The following is a 23,324-nucleotide window of genomic DNA, read 5'->3' as shown; positions in this document are numbered from 1 at the left end:
AAGCGCGCATGCGCAGAGGCTGGCTGGAAGGCTGGCGCATGCGCAGTTGCTAACTTTTTTCCTGGATGGGTTTTAGCAGTTTTCCGTGATTTTCCGTGGGTTTCTCAGCAGTGACTGCTAGTGTAGCGTCGTGGTGTCGTGGACGGAGTTTGCTGAGCATGGAAGAGTAGAGTACGGGCTGCATCGGCGTCCAATCAGAAGAAGGCGGGCAGCTGGCAGCCTGTGGCAGGGTCACGTGATGAGCTGGCCTGGGCTTCTCTGCAGCAGGATGGAGGTGAGATAATAATCAATGGAGGCATGGCAGCTGCTGGAGAGACAGGGGGGCTGCCCCCTGTGCTGCTCTGGGGGGGGATCAGTGACGAGCATGAGGGACATTGCTTTCAAGTGTACTTAAAAAAACTAAGATGCCATTATGCAGGATTGCCAGATCATACCTGAACTTGCAGGACCATTGTAGCCCCTCACACACTGCAATGAGTTCTGGGTCACCATGAGCTTGCTGGTTAGTCTGTGCCTCTCGGATTCACAAGCCCTACTCCATAGAGCCAAATTAATCCGTGCCATGCACTGATGAGGATCAACCATTCCAAAACAGTCTGTATGCATGTTGGATTATTATGGCTCTGTACAAATTAACAAGCTGACACATTGCATTCCAGCGGTTCTGGAGGTGTGTTTAGCTTCTAAGGACGACAATGGGTAATTTGCATATATTCAGCAGTGATGCTCTGGGAGACATCTCAAGCTCACTCCAACCTGAATTATCGCAAATTCTTTCTGTTTTAAGAAAGCACACTTGTTTTCCATAGCATTTTAGTAAGGGGGCTTTTAGGACCATTGTAGCCCCTCACACACTCCAATGAGTTCTGGGTCACCATGAGCTAGCTGGTTAGTCTGAACCTGAAGTGAGAGGGATATGGAGGCTGACATATTTAATTTTAAATAATATCAGTTGCTTCCCTATCCTGCTGGTCGGGGTCGCCGGCTGCCATACACACGTCTGATTGTTGGTTGAGGTGGTGTTGGAACATTTCAGCAAACCCGACAGAATAGCATACAAATGCTACTGAGCATGTGCAAAGTCAAGCAGGTCATACATTAACCCCATAATGCCCATCACCAGCACTAACCTTGCAACCTGAGTTAGCTGTCTGGGTCCTGGTGTGCAATGTCCACTATCCAAGTGGACATAGTTAGAATAAAAAGTTGAGCGAGCACCGAGCCTGCAGCCCAGCGAGCGGGCAGGGGGACACCGATTCTACTAAAAAGGAGAATATCACTTTAAATGTATGCTAAAATGTTGGAACAGTGGTCGTTCTCGGCCGCTTCGGCCGACTTTAAGGATAATGGAGAAAAGTAAAGGTGCAGTGGGTAGGGGGCTTTGAGCAAATATCTACCGCGCCTCCAGTTCCCCTCCATCCCTCGCGTTCTCCTTCCTTCAGTCATGTTATTCTGGGCGAATCCAAACCCGGACATACTGCACCGCGCATGCGGAGTATGTCCACTCTGCTCCCTTTTGGCCGCGCAGAGTGATGCCACAGGACAGGAGTGCGCTTGCTTCCCTCCCGTCTCCACTCAGCATGTTCAATTTGCACAGCGAGAGAGATGGCAGCTCTTTCAAACAGAAGCTTTACCTGAGTGATTTAACTGCATGGATGTGCAGAGCTCCAGTATATGGACTACATTACACACCTAGCATTCAAAACGGGCAAAGGGGGATGTTCGCTTCAGTAAATAATATGTGCACAGATTATTCCCTACTGGACTTCCCCACTGCGGTGACGTACCCCCTCGGGGAAGACCTAACCTAGCAATAAAAACATAATACTCAGCATGTGATGTTTGCTGCTGTGGAGTGTGCACGGTAGGAACGGGGAAAGCGATCGCACTCCTGACCTGGGGGAGCAGACCAGACATACTTCGCATTCGCGGCATGTCCTGGTTTGGAGGCGCCCAGAATAACGGGCCTGAGGGTAGGAGAATGGTGAGTGATGGAGGGAAACGGGAGGCGCGGTAAGTATTTGCTTATAGCCCCCTACCCACTGCACCTTCACTTTATACCAGTGCCTATGGGCAGTGGAATCCTTAAAGAGAATCTGTACTCTGAAATTCTTACAATAAAAAGCATACCATTCTATTCATTATGTGCTCCTGGTCCCCTCTGTGCTGTTTCTGCCATTCTCTGCTGCAAACCTGGCTTGTAATTGCCAGTTTTAGGCAGTGTTTACAAACAAACTAACCAGCTTCTAATAGGCTCAGCTAAGCAGAGTGTGTTAGTCACACAGAGCCTGCAGGGGGTGTGTACAGCTTCTAGCTAATCACAAGCAGCCCTGCACATTCCAGTCTGACTGCCTCAGCCTGACTGTGCCGACTATAGAGAGAAGATTAGATCATATAACAGAGATAACACAGCTACTGTGCAATTAGGAAAAGCTGCAGTAAGCCAGACCACATTAGAAAAGGCATAGGAACTTATAGCATAGAAGAAATAAAGATAAACAATTTGTTACAGAGTCTCTTTAAAGTCAGGCTTGTGTGGGAGGCTTTTCCTGGACTGCAGGTGTTTGTAGAGATTGAAGCCCCATACACACGCTCAACAGCGGTCTTTTAAGCAGCACAATTATCAAACCACTTTTGTTTTGAAACAAGTTGAACAACCCCCCATAAACTTGCTTGCTATTGTTCAAACAACTGATAAGCTGTCAATCCAACAGTTGGATTGACTTCTTATCAGTTGTTTGAACAAGCAACTTTTTTGGGGGTTGTTCTACATGTTTCACAACAAAATTTGTTTGATAATTGTGCTGCTTAAAAGACCGCTGTTGAGTGAGTGTATGGGGCTTTAGAACACATTTCTGCTATTGATTAGTGTAAATAATAATTAAAGGGACACTTAAGTCAAACAAAAAAAAATGAGTTTTCCTCACCTGGGGCTTCCAATAGCCCCCTGCAGCTGTCCGGTGCCCTCGCCATCTCCCTCTGATCCTCCTGGCCCCGCCGGCAGCCACTTCCTGTTTCTGTGACAGGAGCTGACAGGCTGGAGACGCGAGTGATTCTTCGCGTTCCTGGCCACAATAGCGCCATCTATGCTGCTATAGCATATATCATATACCATATAGCAGTATAGAGGGTGCTAATGTGTCTGGGGACGCGAAGAATCACTCGCGTCCCCAGCCTGTCAGCTCCTGTCACCGAAACAGGAAGTGGCTGCCGGCGGGGCCAGGAGGATCGGAGAGAGACGGCGAGGGCACCGGACAGCTGCAGGGGGCTATTGGAAGCCCTAGGTGAGTAAAACTCATTTTTTTTGTTTGACTTAAGTGTCCCTTTAAGCTGTATTGAGATAAAGTGGCACCGTCATGCTGGACTCCACTATCTCACTCCCTGGAGTATCCCGCCCTGCGATATCAGACATTTCCCTGCATGGACCTTGCAGTCATTTAATAATAATCTGAACATTTGTATAGCGTTTTCTCCTGTCGGACTCAAAGCGCTCAAGAGCTGCAGCCACTGGGACGCGCTCAAGAGGCCACCCTGCAGTGTTAGGGAGTCTTGCCTTGAACTCCTTACTGAATAGGTGCCAGACCTAGCCAGGATTCGAACCCTGGTCTTCCATGTCAAAGGCAAAGCCCTTAACCAGCACACTATCCAGCCATTCTTAGATCTATCTTGGCGTTTTACTGTTTGTAGGGAATGGTTTTCTCTGTTATATGTGGATTATTAAAAAATAAAAATAAAAAGACCTTCAGAATGCTGAAGAATAAATTTACTTTATTCTTGGTTTTAGGATGAAGTAAAATCAGCTATTAATAAGTAAATATACGCGCCCGCTGATCCGTAAATAGCTGACATTCAGAAGCTGCCCCCTTCCCCATCAGCCGAAACTGCCTTTATAATTTTACCTGAAGCCTTTCCAAAGCAGACAGCAGCTCTGTGGCCACGCCCAGCGGTGTTGCCCTCCAGCTCAGCGGCCACCTATTAGGGCGGGGGGAAAGCTGCCGTGGTAACATAACTGGGAATGCTGGCCACAGAGCTGCTGTCTGCTGAAAGTGGACCCGAGCTGGACTATGACTATGGTAGGATTGGATTGTGAGCTCCTCTAAAAACAGTCGGACTGTGAGAATCCGCTCAGCTGCCTGCGCAGGCAGGCAGCCTTTTGACCATTGTTTAGGTTTTTATTGCTGCAGGACTCTGGAAAGGAGACCTTCTGTCAGTTGTGCAGCTTGTGTTGCTGAGGGATTTGCATACATTAGTCATGCAAATCCCTTACCTGCCTTCTTTTGATGACTGGCACTATAAAAGCATTCTGCTCCCAGAATGCTTTGCTGGACATTTCCCTTCCATGGTCTGTTCCTGATGGACACTGCTGGAGTGTCAGCCATTGCTATCTAGTATAGTTAATTCCTGGGGGTTGCTTTAGGCTCCCCTTCTAGCCCAGTCAGGTTATATTATCTGTTTTGCCTGTTCCGTCTGTCTTGTGTTTGGATCGCACAAGCCCTAGCGTTAGCGGCTGTGCATCCTTCTGATTGAGTCTGGAGTGTAGGTTGGAACAGCGGTTGTTTCTGCCTACCTCATCTGTTCTGTCTGCCGTGTGTTTGGATCGCACTCGCCCTAGCGCTAGTGCTGGGGATCCTTCTGTTCTGTCTCCTGGGATCGCACTAGCCACTTTTCGCTAGCGCTGGGGATCCTTCTGTTCTGTCTTCTGGGATCGCGCTAGCCACTTTTCGCTAGCGCTGGGGATCCTTCTGTTCTGTCTTCTGGGATCGCGCTACCCACTTTTCGCTAGCGCTGGGGATCCTTCTGTTCTGCTACTCTGTCTCCTGGGATCGCGCTAGCTACTTTTCGCTAGCGCTGGGGATCCTTCTGTTCTGCCTTCTGGGATCACGCTAGCCACTTTTCGCTAGCGCTGGGGATCCTTCTGTTCTGTCTTCTGGGATCGCGCTAGCCACTTTTCGCTAGTGCTGTGGATCCTATCTGTCGCTTGTCCCTGTTTTCGTGTGTCTGTCTTGTCTGCTGCGCTTGCTGGAGGCTCGGTGAGGTAACCGTTAAGCAAGCGCTCGCGTCCTCTGTTTCATGTTTGTCTGTTAATGGTTAGTTAGGCGTGCTTGTCTCTATTGTGCTTATCACGTGGAGACCGCGCATAACCGCGTGCACTGTTGCGAATGAGTGCGGTGTTCGCGGTTAGCTAGCGTTTGTTGTTTTCCGTATTTCCTTATTGTATTATTTGCTGTGCCTTTGCTACTCTCGTGCTCCGCCTTGCTGTAACCTTGTGTCACGTCTGGCGATCGCACCTCGCGATCGCGTTCCTGCTTCTTATCTGCTGTGGTGTGTGCACAGTCGCGGGTTGGCGACTAATTTTATGCACACACACACACACAATCTGTCTCTGTGCTCACTCTCAATCGCTTCTCTTGCGATTGCGTTTCTTCCCTTCGTACAATTCCTGTCTGGCGTGTGTGGTAGGGCAGAGGAGCTGTTCCTCTGCACTCCACAGCTCCACCTGCCGACAGGAATTTCCCTCTGCAGGTGCATAGCACCTAGCCTGGGTGTCCGCAATAATACGCTTGTGGAGGAAATCCGCCGCGTCAGCGCACGTCTGGTGCGCTGACCACGGAGACGATTCCGCAATCGTTACACGGAAACATGACTATGTACTCTGTAAAGTGCTGCAGAAGATGTCAGTGCTAACTTCCGGTTCCGGCGCCCGCATGGAAGGAGTGTAAGAGAAGAGCTCCGGCGGATCACGGGCCAAACCACCCTCACCACACAGCTAAACCGCCACTAAATACAGCGGTTCGGTGCAGACACAGACAGAGAACACGGAGGACGAAGGGCAAGCGGCGCATGGAAAGATACCTTACCCGAGCGCACACGCAGCCCCGGGCAGAGACGGACCCCACGTAGGCCAATATGGCGGGCGGAAAAGCCGGACCTAAAGCGACTCCTGCACGACAGCAGCAGCAGAAAGGAACACAAAGCACAGATGGAGCAGACTGGGACTCAGATGCCAGTGAGACTCGCAGCAGGGGTAAGAGCCCAGATATGCGAATAGACTATCAGAAGATAGCAGCAGCTGTTAGCAAGGCTTTGAAGCCTGAAATACAGGCCACGATTGAAAAGGCAATGGCAAGCGCGCTAAAACCATTTAGAAAAGAGATAAATGAACAGAACAAACGCATAGCAGAGGCAGAAAAGAGAATTAACACTTGTGAGGAAGACCTAACAGAAGCAAACACCACAATTGAGAGACTCCAACACGAGAACTCTGTGGCCTACAGCCGCATAGAAGATCTCGAGAACAGGTCACGCAGAAACAATATAAGATTTGTGGGGATTCCTGAGAGTGTTCAGGCCTCTCAGTTGCACACGTTATGCTCAATAGACATTCCATCCAAGCTAGGTCTGACAGACCCGCTGAAAGTAGAACGCGCGCACTGAGTGGGGCCCCCCCGGGTGAAAGGAAAGAATCCGCCTCCCCACATGGTCATGGTAAGATACTTGGACTATGCAGATAAAGTCGCAGTAATGACAGCATATAGAGCACACGACCAAGACTTGGAAATTGAGGAGAGCACAGTCCGGCTGTTTAACGACTTTTCGGCTGATGTCTCCCTGAAAAGGCGCTCCTTTAACAAAGTGTGCTCTTCACTCTATAGCAAGCAGATCAAGTTCTCACTAGTGTACCCAGCCATACTTAAAATCACAAATCATGATAACAAGATCTTAACGTTCTACTCTCCCGAGGAAGCGCAAAACTACTTACAGAAAGGAAAAATCGTCCCTAGGGAGGGCACAGCAAACTCAGAGGAGCCAGAGGATGCGCAGGACGAAGATTGAGACTACAGCTCACATACCGCCAAATATCTATTTAAACCAGGAAAGCAACCTCCTGGCCTCTCTTATACAGACATGAACAGAACGCTGCCTAAAGAAAAGCGCAATATGCCCTCTTTTCTCCCGGTTGTTTTCTAAAACTTGTCAGAATTCCATTTTCAGCACAGTTAAGCAAACATCTAATGTCTGCTATTGTTAAGGTTAAACGTTTTGCATACAACCTACTATTATATAAAAAAAATGCATGAGGGTGTGTTCTAAAGATTTGGTTCGGATCTACGGAGACGAGACAGTTACATCACTGTCAAATGATGCGGGAAAGAAGTGAAGTCCGCACTACTATGGTACAGGTTATGGTTGGTGTTTGGGGAATAAGTTTTGGGGGAAAGTGGGAGGGAAAGGGGTTAAAAAGGGGTTTTATCTCTGTGCAAAAAATTGCTCGGCCTAAATCAAAACACTGGAGTTGCGGCACTGTCCTAGGCCGTCTTACATTTAGTTAAGTCAAAATGAAAATAGTGTCATGGAATGTAAAAGGGTTGCAAAGCCCAGGGAAAAGATCCAGAGTATTGAGGCATCTGAGTAAGTTTAAGCCAGATGCGTGTTTCATACAAGAGACACATTTAAGGGAAGATCAATACAAATTCATGAAAAAATTCTGGGTGGGAGAAGTGTATGGTTCCCCGGCAGTACATAAAAAAGCGGGAGTTTTAACCTTAATCAATAAACGCTTACAATGCAAAGTTACTGCTCACTCAGCAGACAACGAAGGCAGATGGTCAAGGCTGCAGCTCCAGATTGCGGGGGAAACGCTAACACTGTACAATTTATATGGTCCCAACCAAAATCATATGGTTTTCTATGACAAAATGCAGACACAGATAATGAAAGAAACCTCGTCGTCAGTGATAATAGGAGGGGACTTAAACACTGTCCCAGATCACTGGGAAGATAGAAGTAACCCAAAACGAGCTCTGAGCAGCAGAGATAAATATTTAAACCCGCTCATGCAAGCTTGTGGACTCATTGATCCATGGAGATACTCCCATCCACATGAACACGAATTCACGTATTATTCCCCAACGCATGGAACTTTTTCCAGAATCGACCTGTTCCTACTTTCAAAGACACTCGGAACAAGGTTGTCCAACGCTTTCATAGCTGATTTAATCATCTCAGACCATGCTCCAGTGGGACTGATATTAGAGGATCGGATCCCAAGAGGCACAGATATAATATGGCGATTTCCCACAAAACTATATGGGAATGACAAATTTGAGGCCATGCTAAAACAGTGGTGGATGGAGTATGCCCAGGATAATAAGGCCCATAAAAATGACCCGATACTGTTCTGGGAAACTGCAAAGGCAGTCCTAAGGGGAAAAATTATCTTCTACACCTCAGCAAGAAAGAAACAAGCCCATATACATTACATGTCTGAAGTGGAAAAAATAAGAACAGCTTTTAGAGCTTTTAAACAAAATCCTATCCCAGAAAACCAAAAAAAAATGGTTAGAAGCAAAACTAAAAGGAGACCTATGGTACAAGCTACACGAAGAACTGCAAAAGCCTTACACAACACTAACGTTTCATAAATACGGGGAGAAGGCAGGGAAATTACTTGCCAACATGGCGAGGCATAAAAAAGGAAACCAGGAACCTTGCGTGCTTAAAGACGCAAAGGGTAACAATATACAACATCCTCAGAAAGTGAACCGATGCTTTAAAGAATTCTTTGCAAAATTATATAGTTCCACTACACAGTTAGACCCGAGCGATCTGCAAGCCGCCCTTCAGAAAATCCAGGTCAGAAAGCTTACGGAGGAACAGGTAGAATCTCTGAATAGGGTAATCGGGGTGCAAGAGGTCAAGGAGGCAATCAAAACCTTATCCAATCAAAAAACACCAGGGCCCGACGGTTTATCTAGTGAGTTTTATAAAATTCTACAGGGAGAAATAGCAGAGGATTTGACTAAATTATACAATACAATCTTAACTGACTCGGTATATCCGGACTCGGGAAATACAGCATATATAAAGCTAATACCGAAAGAAGGCAAGGATTTAACTGAAGTAGCCTCTTACAGGCCAATCTCGCTTATAAATCAAGATAGCAAAATACTATCTAAAATATTAGCTGATCGTTTAGCGCAAATACTCCCATCCCTTATACATCCAAACCAGGTGGGCTTTGTAAAGGGGCGAGCAGCAGTCACAAACGTTAGAAAAGTATTGACAATCCTGGAACAGGTTCGGGCTTACCCGGATACACACAAGTCAACAGGCCTTCTGGTGCTAGACGCCGAGAAGGCCTTTGACAGTGTAGAATGGGACTGGATGTTGGGCTTACTATCTACGATGGGCTTTGAGGGAGCTTTTCTCAGAGCAGTCCAAGCAATATACCGAACACCCAAAGCAAGGATTGCGACAGGAGGCTTCCTCTTGGAACCTTTTCTTTTAAAAAGAGGGGTGAGGCAAGGCTCCCCCCTATCCCCACTTCTGTTCAATATTGCCTTGGAACCCCTGGCCATAGAACTACGGTCACACATAAAGGGAATTGAAGTGGGAGAGGTATCAGTGCAACAAGCACTCTTTGCTGACGACATCCTTCTTTTTCTAAAGAACCCCATAGAACAAATCCCACGGGTTTTCCAAATTCTTAAAGACTTTGAATCCCGGTCGGGCCTAAAAATTAACAAAGATAAATGTGAGCTCATGCCCTTATCAAAATCGGCAAATCTCTGAGGATGGCGAGAGTTGGGGGTCCGCTTAGTCACAATCTCTATAAAATACCTAGGTATTAAAATACCGAGAGACCCGACACAAATCTACACATTTAATTACTTTGACCTCTTTCAGAAGATCAAACAGCAGCTAGAAAGATGGACCACCCTTCCAATTGGACTAGCAGGGAGAATAGCACTCCTAAAAATGACAACAATGGGTAGACTACTTTACCCTATGCAAACAATCCCACTCCTCATAAAACACAAAGACATAAAGTCCCTAGAAAAAGCCTTCACACATTTCATTTGGCAGCGCAAGAGGCCACGTGTGGCTCTTTCAAAACTTCAAAAAGCAAAAATAATAGGGGGAATGGGATTACCAAACATAAGACAATATAACCTGGCCTCTCTCATGCGCCACATCCAAGACTGGATTAAAGAGAACCCGAGGTGGGTTTGAAGAATATTATCTGCATACAGAGGCTGGCTCTGCCTATACAGCCCAGCCTCTGTTGCTATCCCAAACCCCCCTAAGGTCCCCCTGCACTCTGCAATCCCTCATAAATCACAGCCACGCTGCTGACAAACAGCTTGTCAGAGCTGGCTGTGTTTATCTCTATAGTGTCAGTCTGCTGCTCTCCCCGCCTCCTGCAGAACTCCATTCCCCCGCCTGCATCCCTTTCCTCCCTGCTGATTGGAGGGAAGGGATGGGGGCAGGGACCGGAGCTATGCAGGAGGCGGGGGAGCAGCTGAGACTGACACTACAGATGTAAACACAGCCTCACAGCACGGCTGTGATTTATCGGGGATTGCAGAGTGCAGGGGGACCTTAGGGGGGTTTGGGATAGCAACAGAGGCTGGGCTGTATAGGCAGATCCAGCCTCTGTATGCAGATAAAATTCTTTAAACACACCTCGGGTTCTCTTTAAAGGCACAAGTAAATACTCTAATTTAAAACTAGAGACAGAAATAGTCAAGCCCTGGTCCCTCCTTGGCCTTCTTCACTCAAAAAATATTTGAACTACCCCCTCAGCTTAAGCAAAATGCTATCTTTAGAGATACTATACAAACCTGGAGAGCAATACGCAAAAAGCTACGCCTCCCATGCCTTGTCTCTAAATATATGCCCATCTGGGGTAATCCTCATTACCCGTCAAGCATTTCTCAACAACAATTTTCAAATTGGGATTACAAAGGGATAGATAAACTGGGGAAGTTATTAAATATAGAAGAAGGGAGATGGTTTACACTCCGAGAACTAGCGGAAAAATACAATATCACAAAAGCCGACTTCCTCCCGTATATGCAATTGCAGTCTATGGTTCACTCCCACATAGCCGACATAACTAGTGTGGCCCTACCCACGGTCTTCGACAAAATCATAAACCCAGGAGGTCCTCTTAAAACACTAGCAGATTTTGCAAAAGCTCTAGCACAGTTAGACGAAGAACACTTCAGTAAAATTGCACTTGGGAAGTGGCGGGATGATCTGGGGGAGGGGGATATTGAAGATAAAATAATACAGGGACTACAAATCTTCAGAAACCAAATTAAAAATGAACAATTTAGAACATCGCATTTCCTATTTATCCATAGAGCAAAATATGCTTTCAATATCAAGTATCGAACTCCTCCAGCTCATTATGTCCCAGAATGTCCCAAGTGCAAGCACCCGAATGCCAATTTATACCATTGTATCTGGTCATGCGAGTTTATTGATCACTACTGGGGAAAAGTTCTTACTTTTGCGAATAATATGTGTGGAAAATCAATACAAAAAAATGCAATGCTACTCCTATTTCATTACTCTGACGAGAGAGAGGACAACAAAAAGCAGAAACCTTCGGCTCTATTTCATATCATACTAGCATCTGCCCGGAGAGTAATCTTTCAAAACTGGATCTCTGCACAACCGCCCACGATCTCAGCATTAAAGAAAGATTTAATGATCATGTTTACCTTAGAAAAGCTCAATACGCTACAATCTCTGGAACTACGCACAAAAAACTTTTTCAAAACCTGGAAAAAGTACATTCTCCACTCTTTTACCCCAGCGGAACTTAATATATTGATGGGACATTTCTCGCTAACATCCTGGTACTGTTTAGAAGACTTGGGAGGCACCTTAGGTGCTCTCAAACACAAAAAAGACCAAAATTGAGGCCCCCAAAATCTCGGCCTCAAAAAGGACAGCAGCTCAAACCCTAAGGAAAATGTAAAACCATAAATACTATTTGATACTATGCCATGCATGCCCAAACAAAGTGTACCCGTAACACACTATGTAAGCACAGAGAAGGGGGGGGGAGGGAAAAGGGTCTTTTTCTTTTGTTTTCTGTTTTTATGGTTTACTACCAAAGCCAAACGGTGATTTACAAATGTCTGTCATTTTAAGAAATTTGTAGAAATGAAGCAAATAGGCACCTTCTTGTATATCTGATCAGATGTTAACATTTTGTAAACCTGTGGGGTGAAAATTCTTGAAAATTCTTCAATAAAATTTATTTTAAAAAAAAGATGTCAGTGCTATATAAATACATAATAATAATATGGTAGGACATTAGACTATAACTATGATAGGATTAGATTGTGAGCTCCTCTAAAGACAGTCAGTGACATGACTATGTACTTTGTAAAGTGCTGCAGATGATGTCAGTGATATATAAATCCTCTATAATAAAACCTATCTGTCCCTGCGTCATCCTTCCTGTCCCTGGCTGTGTGACAGTGGGTTTTTTGTACTACGCATGTGCGCAGTACAGACAGCCGTTGGGGCAGGATGACGGGTCAGGGATTAGGGTGGACGGGCGCGCACGCACTGACTGGCGGCAGTGGCGACGGCGGCGTGAAGAGACCTAGAGCCTGATTTTAAACGGGCTTATTTCAACTAGTGCATAATAATAATAATAATAATAAGCTAGGACATTAGAGTATGGTAGTGATTATATTGTGAGCTCCTCTAAGGACAGTCGGTGACATGACATGACTATGTACTCTGTAAAGCACTGCAGAATGTGTCTGCGCTATATAAAAACTAAATAATGATGTTTGACATCACATTAAACAGAGGAAAGGGGGACATAGTTAAAAAAGATGGCTTGAGAAAAGAACAGCAGTCTTATATTTTTGTTTCAGTGAAAAAGTACTAGAAAAGCTAAAAAACAATTATTCAAATCTGAAAGTTGTTGACTAAGGCCTAGTGCACACCAGAGCGGTTCGGCTGCAGTTTGCGATCCGCTTGCGGGTGTGGATCCGCTAGGGTAATGTATTTCAATGGGCTGGTGCACACCAGAGCGGGAGGCATTTTGCAGAAACGCATACTCCCGGGCTGCTGCAGATTTTGGATTGTGGATGCGTTTCTGCCTCAATGTTAAGTATAGGAAAAACGCAAACCACTCTGAAAAACGGCACTTCAAAGCGGTTTGCCGGGCGTTTTTTGTTACAGTAGCTGTTCAGTAACAGCTTTACTGCAACAATACATGAAATCTACTACACCAAAAACGCTTCACAAAACCACAAAACGCTAGCTGAAACGCTGCAGAAAAATAAGAAAAAGCGTTTCAAAATCTGCTAGCATTTTGCGGATCTGCTAGCGGTTTTTGGTGTGCACCGGGCCATCGAGCAGAGCTTATTCAGTATGCTGAGGGGCAGAAGCCCAGCTCACTGTTATGAAAGCACCCCTGAATTGAGAGGGATAAGGAGGTTGCCATGTTTATTTCCTGTTATACAATACACATTACCTATCTGTCCTGCCGATTCTCTGCCTTTAATATTTTTAGCCATAAGCCCCATCTACACCATTGCAAAACAATGGCAAATCGAATTGAATCTAATCCTGATCGGACATGTCGGATTTAATCGGATCGTAAATAGAATCGTAATCGAATCGTATAAAGAATCGTATCGTGTAGATTGGGCTATAGGTCCTGAACAAGCATGCAGCATATCAGGTGCTCTAACTGAAGTCTGCGTAGATTAGCTGCATACTTGTTTCTGGTGTGATTCAGAACCTATTGCAGCCAAAGAGATCAACAGGACTGCCATGGAACTGGTATTGTTTAAAAGGAGATAAATATGACCAGGGCTGTGTGTGGAGTTGGTACAAAAATCTTCCAACTCCGACTCCTCAGTTTATGAAACTCCAACTCCGTCTCCGGGTAACCAAAATGGCTTCGACTCCGACTCCTTAGTCTAATATTTAACAGGGCTGTGGATTTTGTACAAAAATCACCCGACTCCGACTCCTCAGTTTATGAAACCACGACTCCAACTGCGGGTGCCCAAAATTGCCCCGACTCCTCGACTCAGACTCCACAGCCCTGAATATGACAGCCTCCATATCCTTCTCACTTCAGGTGTCTTTGAAACTGCAGAGCCTAGACATGGATTGTACAAATTAATTTCAATTCAAGAACTGTATTGTCATTGTGCAACACGATGACATTGCTTTTCATGAAGAGGAAGTACTGTACAGGAATAGGGTACATTGCAAGATATTATGCAAAACTAAGTAGCCCCTGAACTAATGACACAAACACGGAAATGTACACAATATTACTTCTCCATTTCTACTGCTTCTAGAATGTTCTGATACTGGTGTAAAAAAAAAAAGTTTGAAACCATGGCAACAGTGTATGGGTGAAACTTGAAAAATTACAATGGCCTCAATTCATAAAGCATTACCTCATGCGGTAATGCTGAAAACAGCAGACTTTCCCAAGCACTTAGCAAAATGTCAATTCATAAAGGCTGTTACCGCATGAAAAGCTGACATTACCGACCAGGGAGATAAATTACCGACTTGGCTGCAGTTACCGACAACACATGTCAGTAAATTGTCAGCAAATGTCAATTCATAAAGCCTTCAACAAGTGGTAAGCCTGGCGGTAGTTACCGACACCTCTAGTGAGGCGATAACAAGTTACCGACAGCTCTGATGAATGCAAAAGTGCAGAGAGCCAAAGTCTGTTTGAGTCATCAGTGGAGAAAGCCAGAGAGCCCTCTGTGTGAATCATTTGAGTAGGCAGGGAAAGACTGTGTGACTCATCTGTCTGAGTCATCAGTGGAGAGAGCCAGAGAGCCGTCTGTGATTCATTTCTGCAGGGCAAAGAGGGAATCGAGACACTGCTCTACTCTACCGCTCAATGGGCTGCGGTAATTTACCGACCTCCAGGGGCAGCTGGGGAAATCTTTATGAATTGGTACACAGACCGGGAAAATACCGAGTGCGGTATTTTCCCGACAAGATTTTTCTTATCGCACTGCTGTTTATGAATCGAGGCCAATATCGTGTAAACGTCCATTTATTTCAGGAATTCAACTTAAGGTGAAACTAATATATGAAATACACTCCTTACATGCAAAGAGAAATAATTTGAACCTTTGTTATAATGTTGATGATTATGGCTTACAGCTTATGAGAACCCCCAAAATCAAAATCTCAGACCATTAGAGTACTGTGTAAATGTTCTATACTCTAGTCTCAAAGTGTCAGACAATAATCAGCTAATTCATCCAAAACACCTGCAAAGGGTTCCTATTTCATAGATTAGCTTCACCTTTTAGGCCTCTTTCACAGTGTGACGTTAAAGTCGCACGTTAGAAAATGTTCCAACGCACAGCAATAGTAAGTCTGTGCGACATTCACAGGGCACACGTTGCGTTGTGTGTAACGTGTAGCACTATTTAGAAAGTGCTGCATGCTGTGCGTTTAGCAATACATTTGCTGCGTTGTGTGTTGCACATGCTCGGTAAGGTTTTTTGTTTTTTTTAAATGTGCGCTGTTTTCTTTCCATGAGTATGCAACGAAAACGGCGCACCAAGAGACACATAACGTAGTACAAAATAACGTCCAATTTTATAACCTACATGCGCTGCGTTAGGGGCACGTTATGCGACTTTAACGTCGCATCAAACACAACGTCCCCCTGTGAAAGAGGCCTTAAGTTGAATTTCTGAAATAAATGGACTTTTCCACTATATTCTAATTTTTCGACTTTCACCTGTATGTTTTGGTATACATAGCTCCCCAGAATACTTTTTTTTTTTTAAATCCATTTTGCAGTTCTGATATGTTAGATCAATATTTTTTTTTTAACGACCCTGTAACTACTATTTAAAAAGGAACTTTACCAAGAGATAGTGTGGGGGGGAGGGGGGTGGAGAATAAATCAATACATTGCGAAGTGATAAGTTGTTAAAAAAATCAAGTAATGATTGATACTTGCCATATACAGTAATTTGTTCATGTTGTCTGATCCACCTTAAGCCTGCAGGTCATAGGATAAAAATAATAATTATAATAGGATCAAAGGTTGGTTATATACACATACATGCGCAGGAGGGGATACTGCTTGCTTGGCAATTGGAAACAGCCATTATTTCCCATAATGCAACTAGGTTCACAGATAGGAAACTGTCAGGACCATGGTCATGACATCACACGGGGGAAGGAGATTCACCACAATATCAGCCATACAGAGCCCCCTGATGATCTATTACAGAAAAGGTAAAGATTTATCATGGGAAAAGGGGGCATCAGCTACTGATTGGGATGAATTTCGGTCTTTGGTTAAAGTTCCTCTTAAGTGTTTAGTATGCCATGCAAGTGACATTAATGCCAGGTAATGTGCCCATACTTCACAGTTCTTAGTAAGATACCTGATGATTGCTGCCTGGCCACACTGACCTTCTTCCACCTTCCTCCGCAGTATGTGACGTCGCCACTTTCCACTCATGAAATCCCTGGCTCCCCCCACTCTGTCCACATTCTGCTAGAGGGATATTGCAGAGACGTTGGAGTGGACCGTTTCCAGGCTGATGGCACAGTGACCCTCGTCTGTGGCCCTCTGACGGTTCTGGTGGACACGGCCGGCCCCTGGTCCCGTGATATCATTCTTCAGGCTCTGCAGAGCCGTGGTGTAGCTCCCGAGGACGTCACCCACGTTATTGGCACCCATGGACACTCCGATCATGTTGGTAACCTCAATCTCTTTCCAAAGGCTGAGATCTTGGTGTCCTATGACCTGTGGCGGGACGGCTCCTACGTCTACCACAACTTCCGCGGAGGAGAACCTTACTTGTTGCCTGGCGGGGAAGGCCTTAAGGTCGTGGCTACACCGGGACACACCGGCAGCGACATAACGCTTCTTGTGCCTGGCACTAGTCTTGGCACGGTAGGCATAGCTGGAGATGTCTTTGAGAGGGAAGGCGATGAGGACACTTGGAGAGAACTTAGCGAGAATCCAGATGTTCAAGAAAAGAGTCGTAGGACTTTATTGGCTTTAGCAGATGTGATCATTCCTGGACATGGACCCCCGTTCAGAGTCGTGAGGGCTGGACAGGAACCTGAATCTCCATGAGTTTTAAGAGTTTGTGATTCATACTCGCTAGTGTCACTCTCTGTACAATGTCCATCTTGGTGCTTCTTGTAGTCCACTGACCAGTGTATACAATTGTCCACTACTGTGTCATCTATCCTACTTAAAGGACAACTGTAGTGAGAGGTATATGGAGGCTGCCATATTTATATCCTGTTAAACAATACCAGTTGCCTGGCAGCCCTGCTGATCTATTTGGCTGCAGTGGTGTCTGAATCACACCAGAAACAAGCATGCATCTAATCTTGTCAGCTCTGACAAAAACGTCAGAAACACCTGATCTGCTGCATGCTTGTTCAGGGGCTATAGCTAAAAGTATTAGAGGCAGAAGATTAGCAGGATAGCCAGGCAACTGGTATTACTTAAAAGGAAATAAATATGGCAGCCTGCATATACCTTTCACTACAGTTATCCTTTAACTCCTCTGAAGAGTTATCACTTATTGTCTTACATTTTTCTCATTTTTGTGTAACACCCTTTTAGAATATAGAAATCAAGAGGATGGTAATAAAAATGAAAGCAAACCTGAAGTGAAAATAAACGTATGAACTAATGAATGTATGTGTAGTAAAGCTAAGAGATAGAACATTAGTAGCAAGGAAAAGAGTATTGGATTGTTTTCCAGTACAGGAAGAGTTAAAGAAAAAAAAAACTTCAGTTGTTATCTATGCAAAAGAGCTTCTCTGAGCTATTCAACCCTCTGGATGGAATACAGTCCTGTTTTCTGAAGCACTTAAATAGCCAAGAAACAGTGAGAGACGGCTTAAAATAAGGTTTTACTGCAGGTAAGTTCAAAGGGTCATACGCTCTGCTCTGTTTTATAGCTTAAAATACAGTGTGTGGTGTGAAAACACAAACTGTGACAGTATGATGCAGTGTTATTAACAAATGCTATATAACTGAAAATAAAAATATGAGACTTTTCTTTGCTGCTAATGTTCTATTCATTATCCGTAGTACACATATAATTCAGTATATTATAAGGTTTTTTTTTTCACTTCTGGTTTGATTTAAAGAAAACCTGTAATAAAAAATAAAATAAAAAACCCTTCTGGGGATACTTACCTCGGGAGGCTTCCCCGTCCTCCGGTGTCCCAGCAATTCAGCGCTGCAGCCCCCCTGAACAGCGGTGAGGTAAATATTTACCTACCGCGATCCTGCGCAGGCGCAGTAGCGGCTCTTAGTTCGGGCAAGGCGGAAATAGCCAAACCCGATCAGATCCGCTCTACTACTACGCAGGTGCAAGTTCTTTGCGTCTGCGCAGTACAATCGGGTTCGGCTATTTCCGCTTTGCCCGAACGAAGAGCCGCTAGTGCGCCTGCGCAGGATCGCGGTAGGTAAAAATTGCCCGCGCCTGCGCACCCTTGTCAAGCCTTGTTGAGGGACTTTTGTGGGAGCCAGTGCTGGATTCTCTGCAGCTACAGAGGACGGGGAAGCCTCATTGGGACCCTATGGCTTCCCCCTCCCGAGGTGAGTACCCCCCCTCGTGAGGGAGGGGGGGGTGTTACAGCGTCTCTTTAAAGAGTAACTGTCAGGCTGCAGAAGCTAATTTAAACCTCTATCCTCCTGTGTTAAACAGTTTAGAAGGAAGCTCAAAAGCCATTAGTGAAGATAAACATTTCAGTTACCTTTGATGTGTGCTTATCAGCAAGTCTGTTATAGACCCATAAAGACGCAAGCCGCAGCTAAACTGCAAAGCATTCTGGGGCCCTCCCCTCGGCTGCTAATGAGACGTTACAGAAGCTTGTAATCCGTCTAGCTGTGTAGCACTGATAAATCTCGGGGCAGAGTACTCTGCAGGAGTCAGCTATTGTTCCTAGCCACATGGCTCATTAATATTCACTGCACACCGTGTTGTTCAAGAACGAGCTTATCTGTGATCAGGAATCAGGCAGGACATGAAGACACATTTGACAGAAAAACATGGAGCCTGCCATGAGCTGTCAGGAGCATCTATCTCTGCATATACTATATACAAATTCTGTGAAGTACAAACGTGGACAGTGAAATGCATATGTAATGTAAGTACAGCCAATCTTTAGCTACTGATATATGTGTTTATTTTCTCTGAGACCTTATACCTAACAGCTCCTCTTTAAGAAAGGTAATATCACACCTCATTTGGAAAAAATCAGAGTACATTTCTGCTTGTAAAGATTTGAAGAAAAGCTTTCTATACAGTAAGAAAAGATAAGAAGTGATAACTCAAGCCAAAAGTTTACTGCATCAGGGCCATAGCTACTTAAGGTACCCACACAGCACTCGATCTTCCTGCACAATCGGCCATTCAATTCAATCATTTTATCAGATCAATAGAGAATCGATTATTTTCCATTGTGCTCATCAATGGAAATAGTTCAATTCGACCAGATATTGGCCAATTTGCTTGATCATACCGGATGGAAGATATCGGTCGATCGCGCAGGATTCAGATACTGTTAACATGATTTAGATTGACGCAGGATAAATTTTTGGTTTCAGAGCAGGGAGGCACAACATCGTTAGGATCAATTAGTGAAGAACAATCGCCTGGAACTTGCTTTCAGTGTGTGGGCCACAAGTCGGTGGTGTAGTGGTTAGGACTCTTGCCTTGCAGCGCTGGGTCCCCGGTTCAAATCCCAGCCAGGGCACTATCTGGCAGGAGTTTGTATGTTCTCCCCGTGTCTGCATGGGTTTCCTTCGGGCACTTCAGTGTCCTCCCACTCCCAAAAACATACAGATAAATTTGCTTCCTCCTAAAAATTGGCCCCAGACTATAATACATACACTACACGATACACAAAATTGGCCCTAGATTACCATACATTCATAGACAGACATATGACTGTGGTAGGACTGTGAGCCGCTCTGAGGGACAGTATATACTCTGTACGGCGCTGCAGACGATGTTGGAGCTATATAAATACTAAAAATAAAAACAGTGTCGTTGATTGCCCAATAAAGTTGATCGATTGATGGACAGTCGAGTGATGTATGGGTACCTTAACTGAATGATAGCCTCCTACACACGTTAAATATATTAATCAAATTAGTTATCCAACTAATTGTCAGACAGTCTCTTCTGATGAAAAACATCCCAACAAAGTGAAAAGTTAACGACCAACCATGGTTCTTCGGTTCAAGCAGAGATCCGTTCTGCCGATCATCGTTCACATAAGACTGCGTGTGCAAATATTGTTAGAATACAATTGACCGTTGGCTCAAGCATGCGCAGCTTGCCTGCATGAACTTTGAATGAAGGTTTCCAGTGTGTTTTTCTGCCGGCTGTTTGGTGTTGTGAGCTACCGTGTTGTTGTAATACGTGCAGAAGTGTTGCATCATTTTCAGATTTCATTCATTGTGAATCATTTGCACAACTTTTATCTAGCGTTGTGTTTATGTTTGATTAAAGTACACCTAAAGTGGTGTCGATAAAAAATGGGAATTTAAACCTGTGGTGGGCTAGATTACTTGCTGTTTAACATCCACTGTCTATTCCAGGTCTTCAAGGTTCCTCCCATTCCCCATTTCTTTAATATTTGACTGGCCCATCCCGTTTAATAATCAGGAGGATGTTCCCATGGTGACAAGCAAGTGACATCTCTAAGGGCTCGTTTCCACTATAGCGAATCCGCATGCGGGCACTGCATGCGGATTCGCATAGTCAATGTAAGTGGATGGGGCTGTTTCCACTTGTGCGGCGGCGGGAGCGTTTTTCGGTGCGGCAGAAATCTGCACGGCAGAGCCGTCAGATTTCACGTGCGGGAGAAATGCGGGCGAATCGCCGCTAATGCATTTAATAGGGAAATCGCATACGGCTTTGTCATGCGGATTTCCCCGCGATTTCGCATGGTTTGCTATGGAGCTTTACTCAGGCAGTGACATGGTTAAATTCACTTGGCTCCTTGCCATGCGAAATCGCGGCTAAATCCGCATGCGGAAACGCAGCCGCATGCGATGTCTTCTGCGGTGGAATCCAGGCGATTCCGCACCGCAACAGTGGAAACGAGCCCTCAAAGGGCATGGGCAGCGTAACACTGAAGGAACATAAGGGATCTGGCAAACTTGGGCTGGATTTTATGCTATGGAGGGGCAGAAATTAGCATTGCTGAAACATCAAGTAATGAGTGGATTTGAGGCTGTGGTTGTGTGCAGCACCCATAGTGAAAGCTCCTTTCATCAAATCCAGGAAGTCTTGGTTGTGTAAAGATAACATCTTTTTATCAGGCATGGGGCCATATGCTGATAGGAGGCCTGCAATAATTCCCTCCCCCCCCCCCCCCCCACGCTCCCCCCCACTGACAGACACTTCTTAAAATGAATAAGAGCACTGTGAATCCACAAAACACAACCTAGGTAGAGCTGCTCAATGTAAGGAAACCATGTTTGTGCCATTTAGCCAAATAGTTGATTTGTGCCAATTTTTTCAGTGGTTCGCTGGTTGGGTGGCCGCTTTATCTGGGCCAATATGACAGGGCTGGCAGCCTATCAAGTCATGTGACACTAGCGTTGTATTCTCTCCAGAAATTTTATTTTAAAGGGGATCTAAATTCAGAACTGCGCTAAAAGATAAGCAACAGCATAACTACCTTTACAGAAAAACATTTCTTTGTTACAGCTGATACAAATTTGTAAACACAGGATGTTAACCCTATGTCTGTTTCCATGAAAGCAGGAAGTAGACACACTGCAGATTGATAGCAGGATTTGTATCAGCTGTGACAAAGATGTGTTTTTCTTTAAGTGTTATTATGCTGTTGCTTATTTTATAGAGCAGAGAAGCAGTTCTGAGTTTAGGTCCACTTTAAATATCGGTAAGGTTCTTCCAGCTGTCTTTGTCTCCGCTGTGAAGAGCCTCACTTATTAGTACAGGGTCACTGGGAGATTTACAAATGTACAGAAAAATAACTACATTTATTTAAAACAATTTGAAGTTGGAGTTGCACTTTAATGGTGCAAGCAGTCATTCCGTGCAAGTAAGACATCACTGGTGGATCATTTTCAGAGCATAGTGGATTCAGATGATTACAAATGCCTGTTTATGACTGGTTCTCTTATTAAAGGGAATATGCTTGTTTTGTTTTTTAAAGCGGGCCTGAACTCTTGCGCAGGAGAGATAAACACAGAGAAATCCACCCTGTGTGCGTTTTTTATAGAGAACAGCCTGTCTAATTCTTTCCTCAGCAAGTAATGAGCCAGTGCAATTTGAGCTGTCAACCGTCTGCAGAGTTGTGAGCTAATATGTAAACACAGGAGGTTAACTCTTTCTGTGCTCCCAGCAAACCAGGAAGTAACTGCACTGCAGCATCTCTGAAAGAGCTCTATAAGCTGCAACAAGGAAATGTTTTTCTTGAAAGGTTGTTATGCTGTTGCTTATCTTTAAGAGCAGAGAGGAAGTTCTGAGTTTAGGTCCGCTATATATATATATATATATATATATATATATATATATATATATATATATATATATATCAGAGTTATGATCTCAATGTAAATATTGGTTGGTGTGTGTTCTTGTTTTTACAATCCTGTGTAAATGTTGGCACCTGTGTTTGTTTATTGCATATGTAGACACAGTGACCACGTCGGCCTGAGGATTCAATACTTTCGACTGACTTTGCCTCACAAATTGGTCGAATCATCGATCAGGCACCAATTCTGGCACCAATTTTTATCAGATCTAAATAAATTATCAGATGATCAATCGGGCTGCAAACTTGACAATGTATTGGTGTAACAGTTGCTTTAGCTGGGCTTATTATCTCATGTACTGTCTTCATCAGGTAGCCCAAAACAAGAACTGAGAGAAGCCAGTACACAAAGCAATTGCTTGTAGTAGGGCTGCACGATTTTGGGTAAAAATCGAAATTGCGATTTTTCTCTTAGAAATTGAGATTTCGATTTATTCACGATTTTTTTCTCAAAACAAGCTTTAGCGGGGGGCGGGGTCAGGAGCCTAGCTATGACGGGCTCTGTGTCAGAAAATTGTGCTGTGAATTCGCATTGCATTTCAGGCAATGCACATTTGTAAAGCCTGAAGCCCTCTTGGATGACCCCTCGGCTTAACAAGGTGCGTGCGGTACTTCTACTAATGTGCGGCGTACGGGACTCTTATGAGCTGGGCAGCGGGGGGGGGGGGGGGAGGGGGCGGATCCACTGACGGAAGCAGTGCATATTCATGAATGCTAATGTGCCGGGCGGCGGGGGGGGGGGGGGCGAGTCCAGTCCGGAGCGGCACACACAGCTCCACCAATCACTGGATAGCGGTGTATGGCGGTAGGCGGAGCTGTACAGAGTGTACAGCTCCGCCTACTGCCTCTGTCATTCCATTGCTTTCCAGCGATTGGAGAAGCTCTGTGCCGCTCTGGACTCTACCCCCCCCCCCCCCCCCGGCTCATTAGCATCATGAATA

At 45.0% G+C, this 23,324-nt stretch overlaps 1 protein-coding gene across 2 annotated transcripts; it reads left to right on the top strand.

Moving 5' to 3' along the window:
* Positions 1 to 42: 42 nt before the first annotated feature.
* MBLAC1 (metallo-beta-lactamase domain containing 1) lies at positions 43 to 23,015 on the top strand. 2 transcript variants are annotated; one of them, XR_011030143.1, is made up of 3 exons: positions 43 to 274; positions 16,265 to 20,892; positions 21,106 to 23,015. XR_011030143.1 is itself a non-coding variant. In XM_068274067.1 (2 exons), exons 1-2 carry the CDS (start codon positions 239 to 241, stop codon positions 16,913 to 16,915), a joined length of 687 nt encoding a protein of 228 aa, XP_068130168.1. In that variant the 5' UTR covers positions 43 to 238; the 3' UTR covers positions 16,916 to 23,015. The 2 variants fall into 2 exon arrangements, 1 of the variants encoding a protein (XP_068130168.1); XM_068274067.1 differs by having other exon boundaries at positions 16,265 to 23,015.
* The last annotated feature ends 309 nt before the right edge of the window (positions 23,016 to 23,324 follow it).

The sequence above is a fragment of the Hyperolius riggenbachi genome, chromosome 3 (assembly GCF_040937935.1).
Source record: "Hyperolius riggenbachi isolate aHypRig1 chromosome 3, aHypRig1.pri, whole genome shotgun sequence".
In the NCBI taxonomy this organism is placed as follows: Eukaryota; Metazoa; Chordata; class Amphibia; order Anura; family Hyperoliidae; genus Hyperolius; species Hyperolius riggenbachi.
Note: the sequence above shows the minus strand (reverse complement) of the source record. Positions and strands in the feature narration are given on the sequence as shown.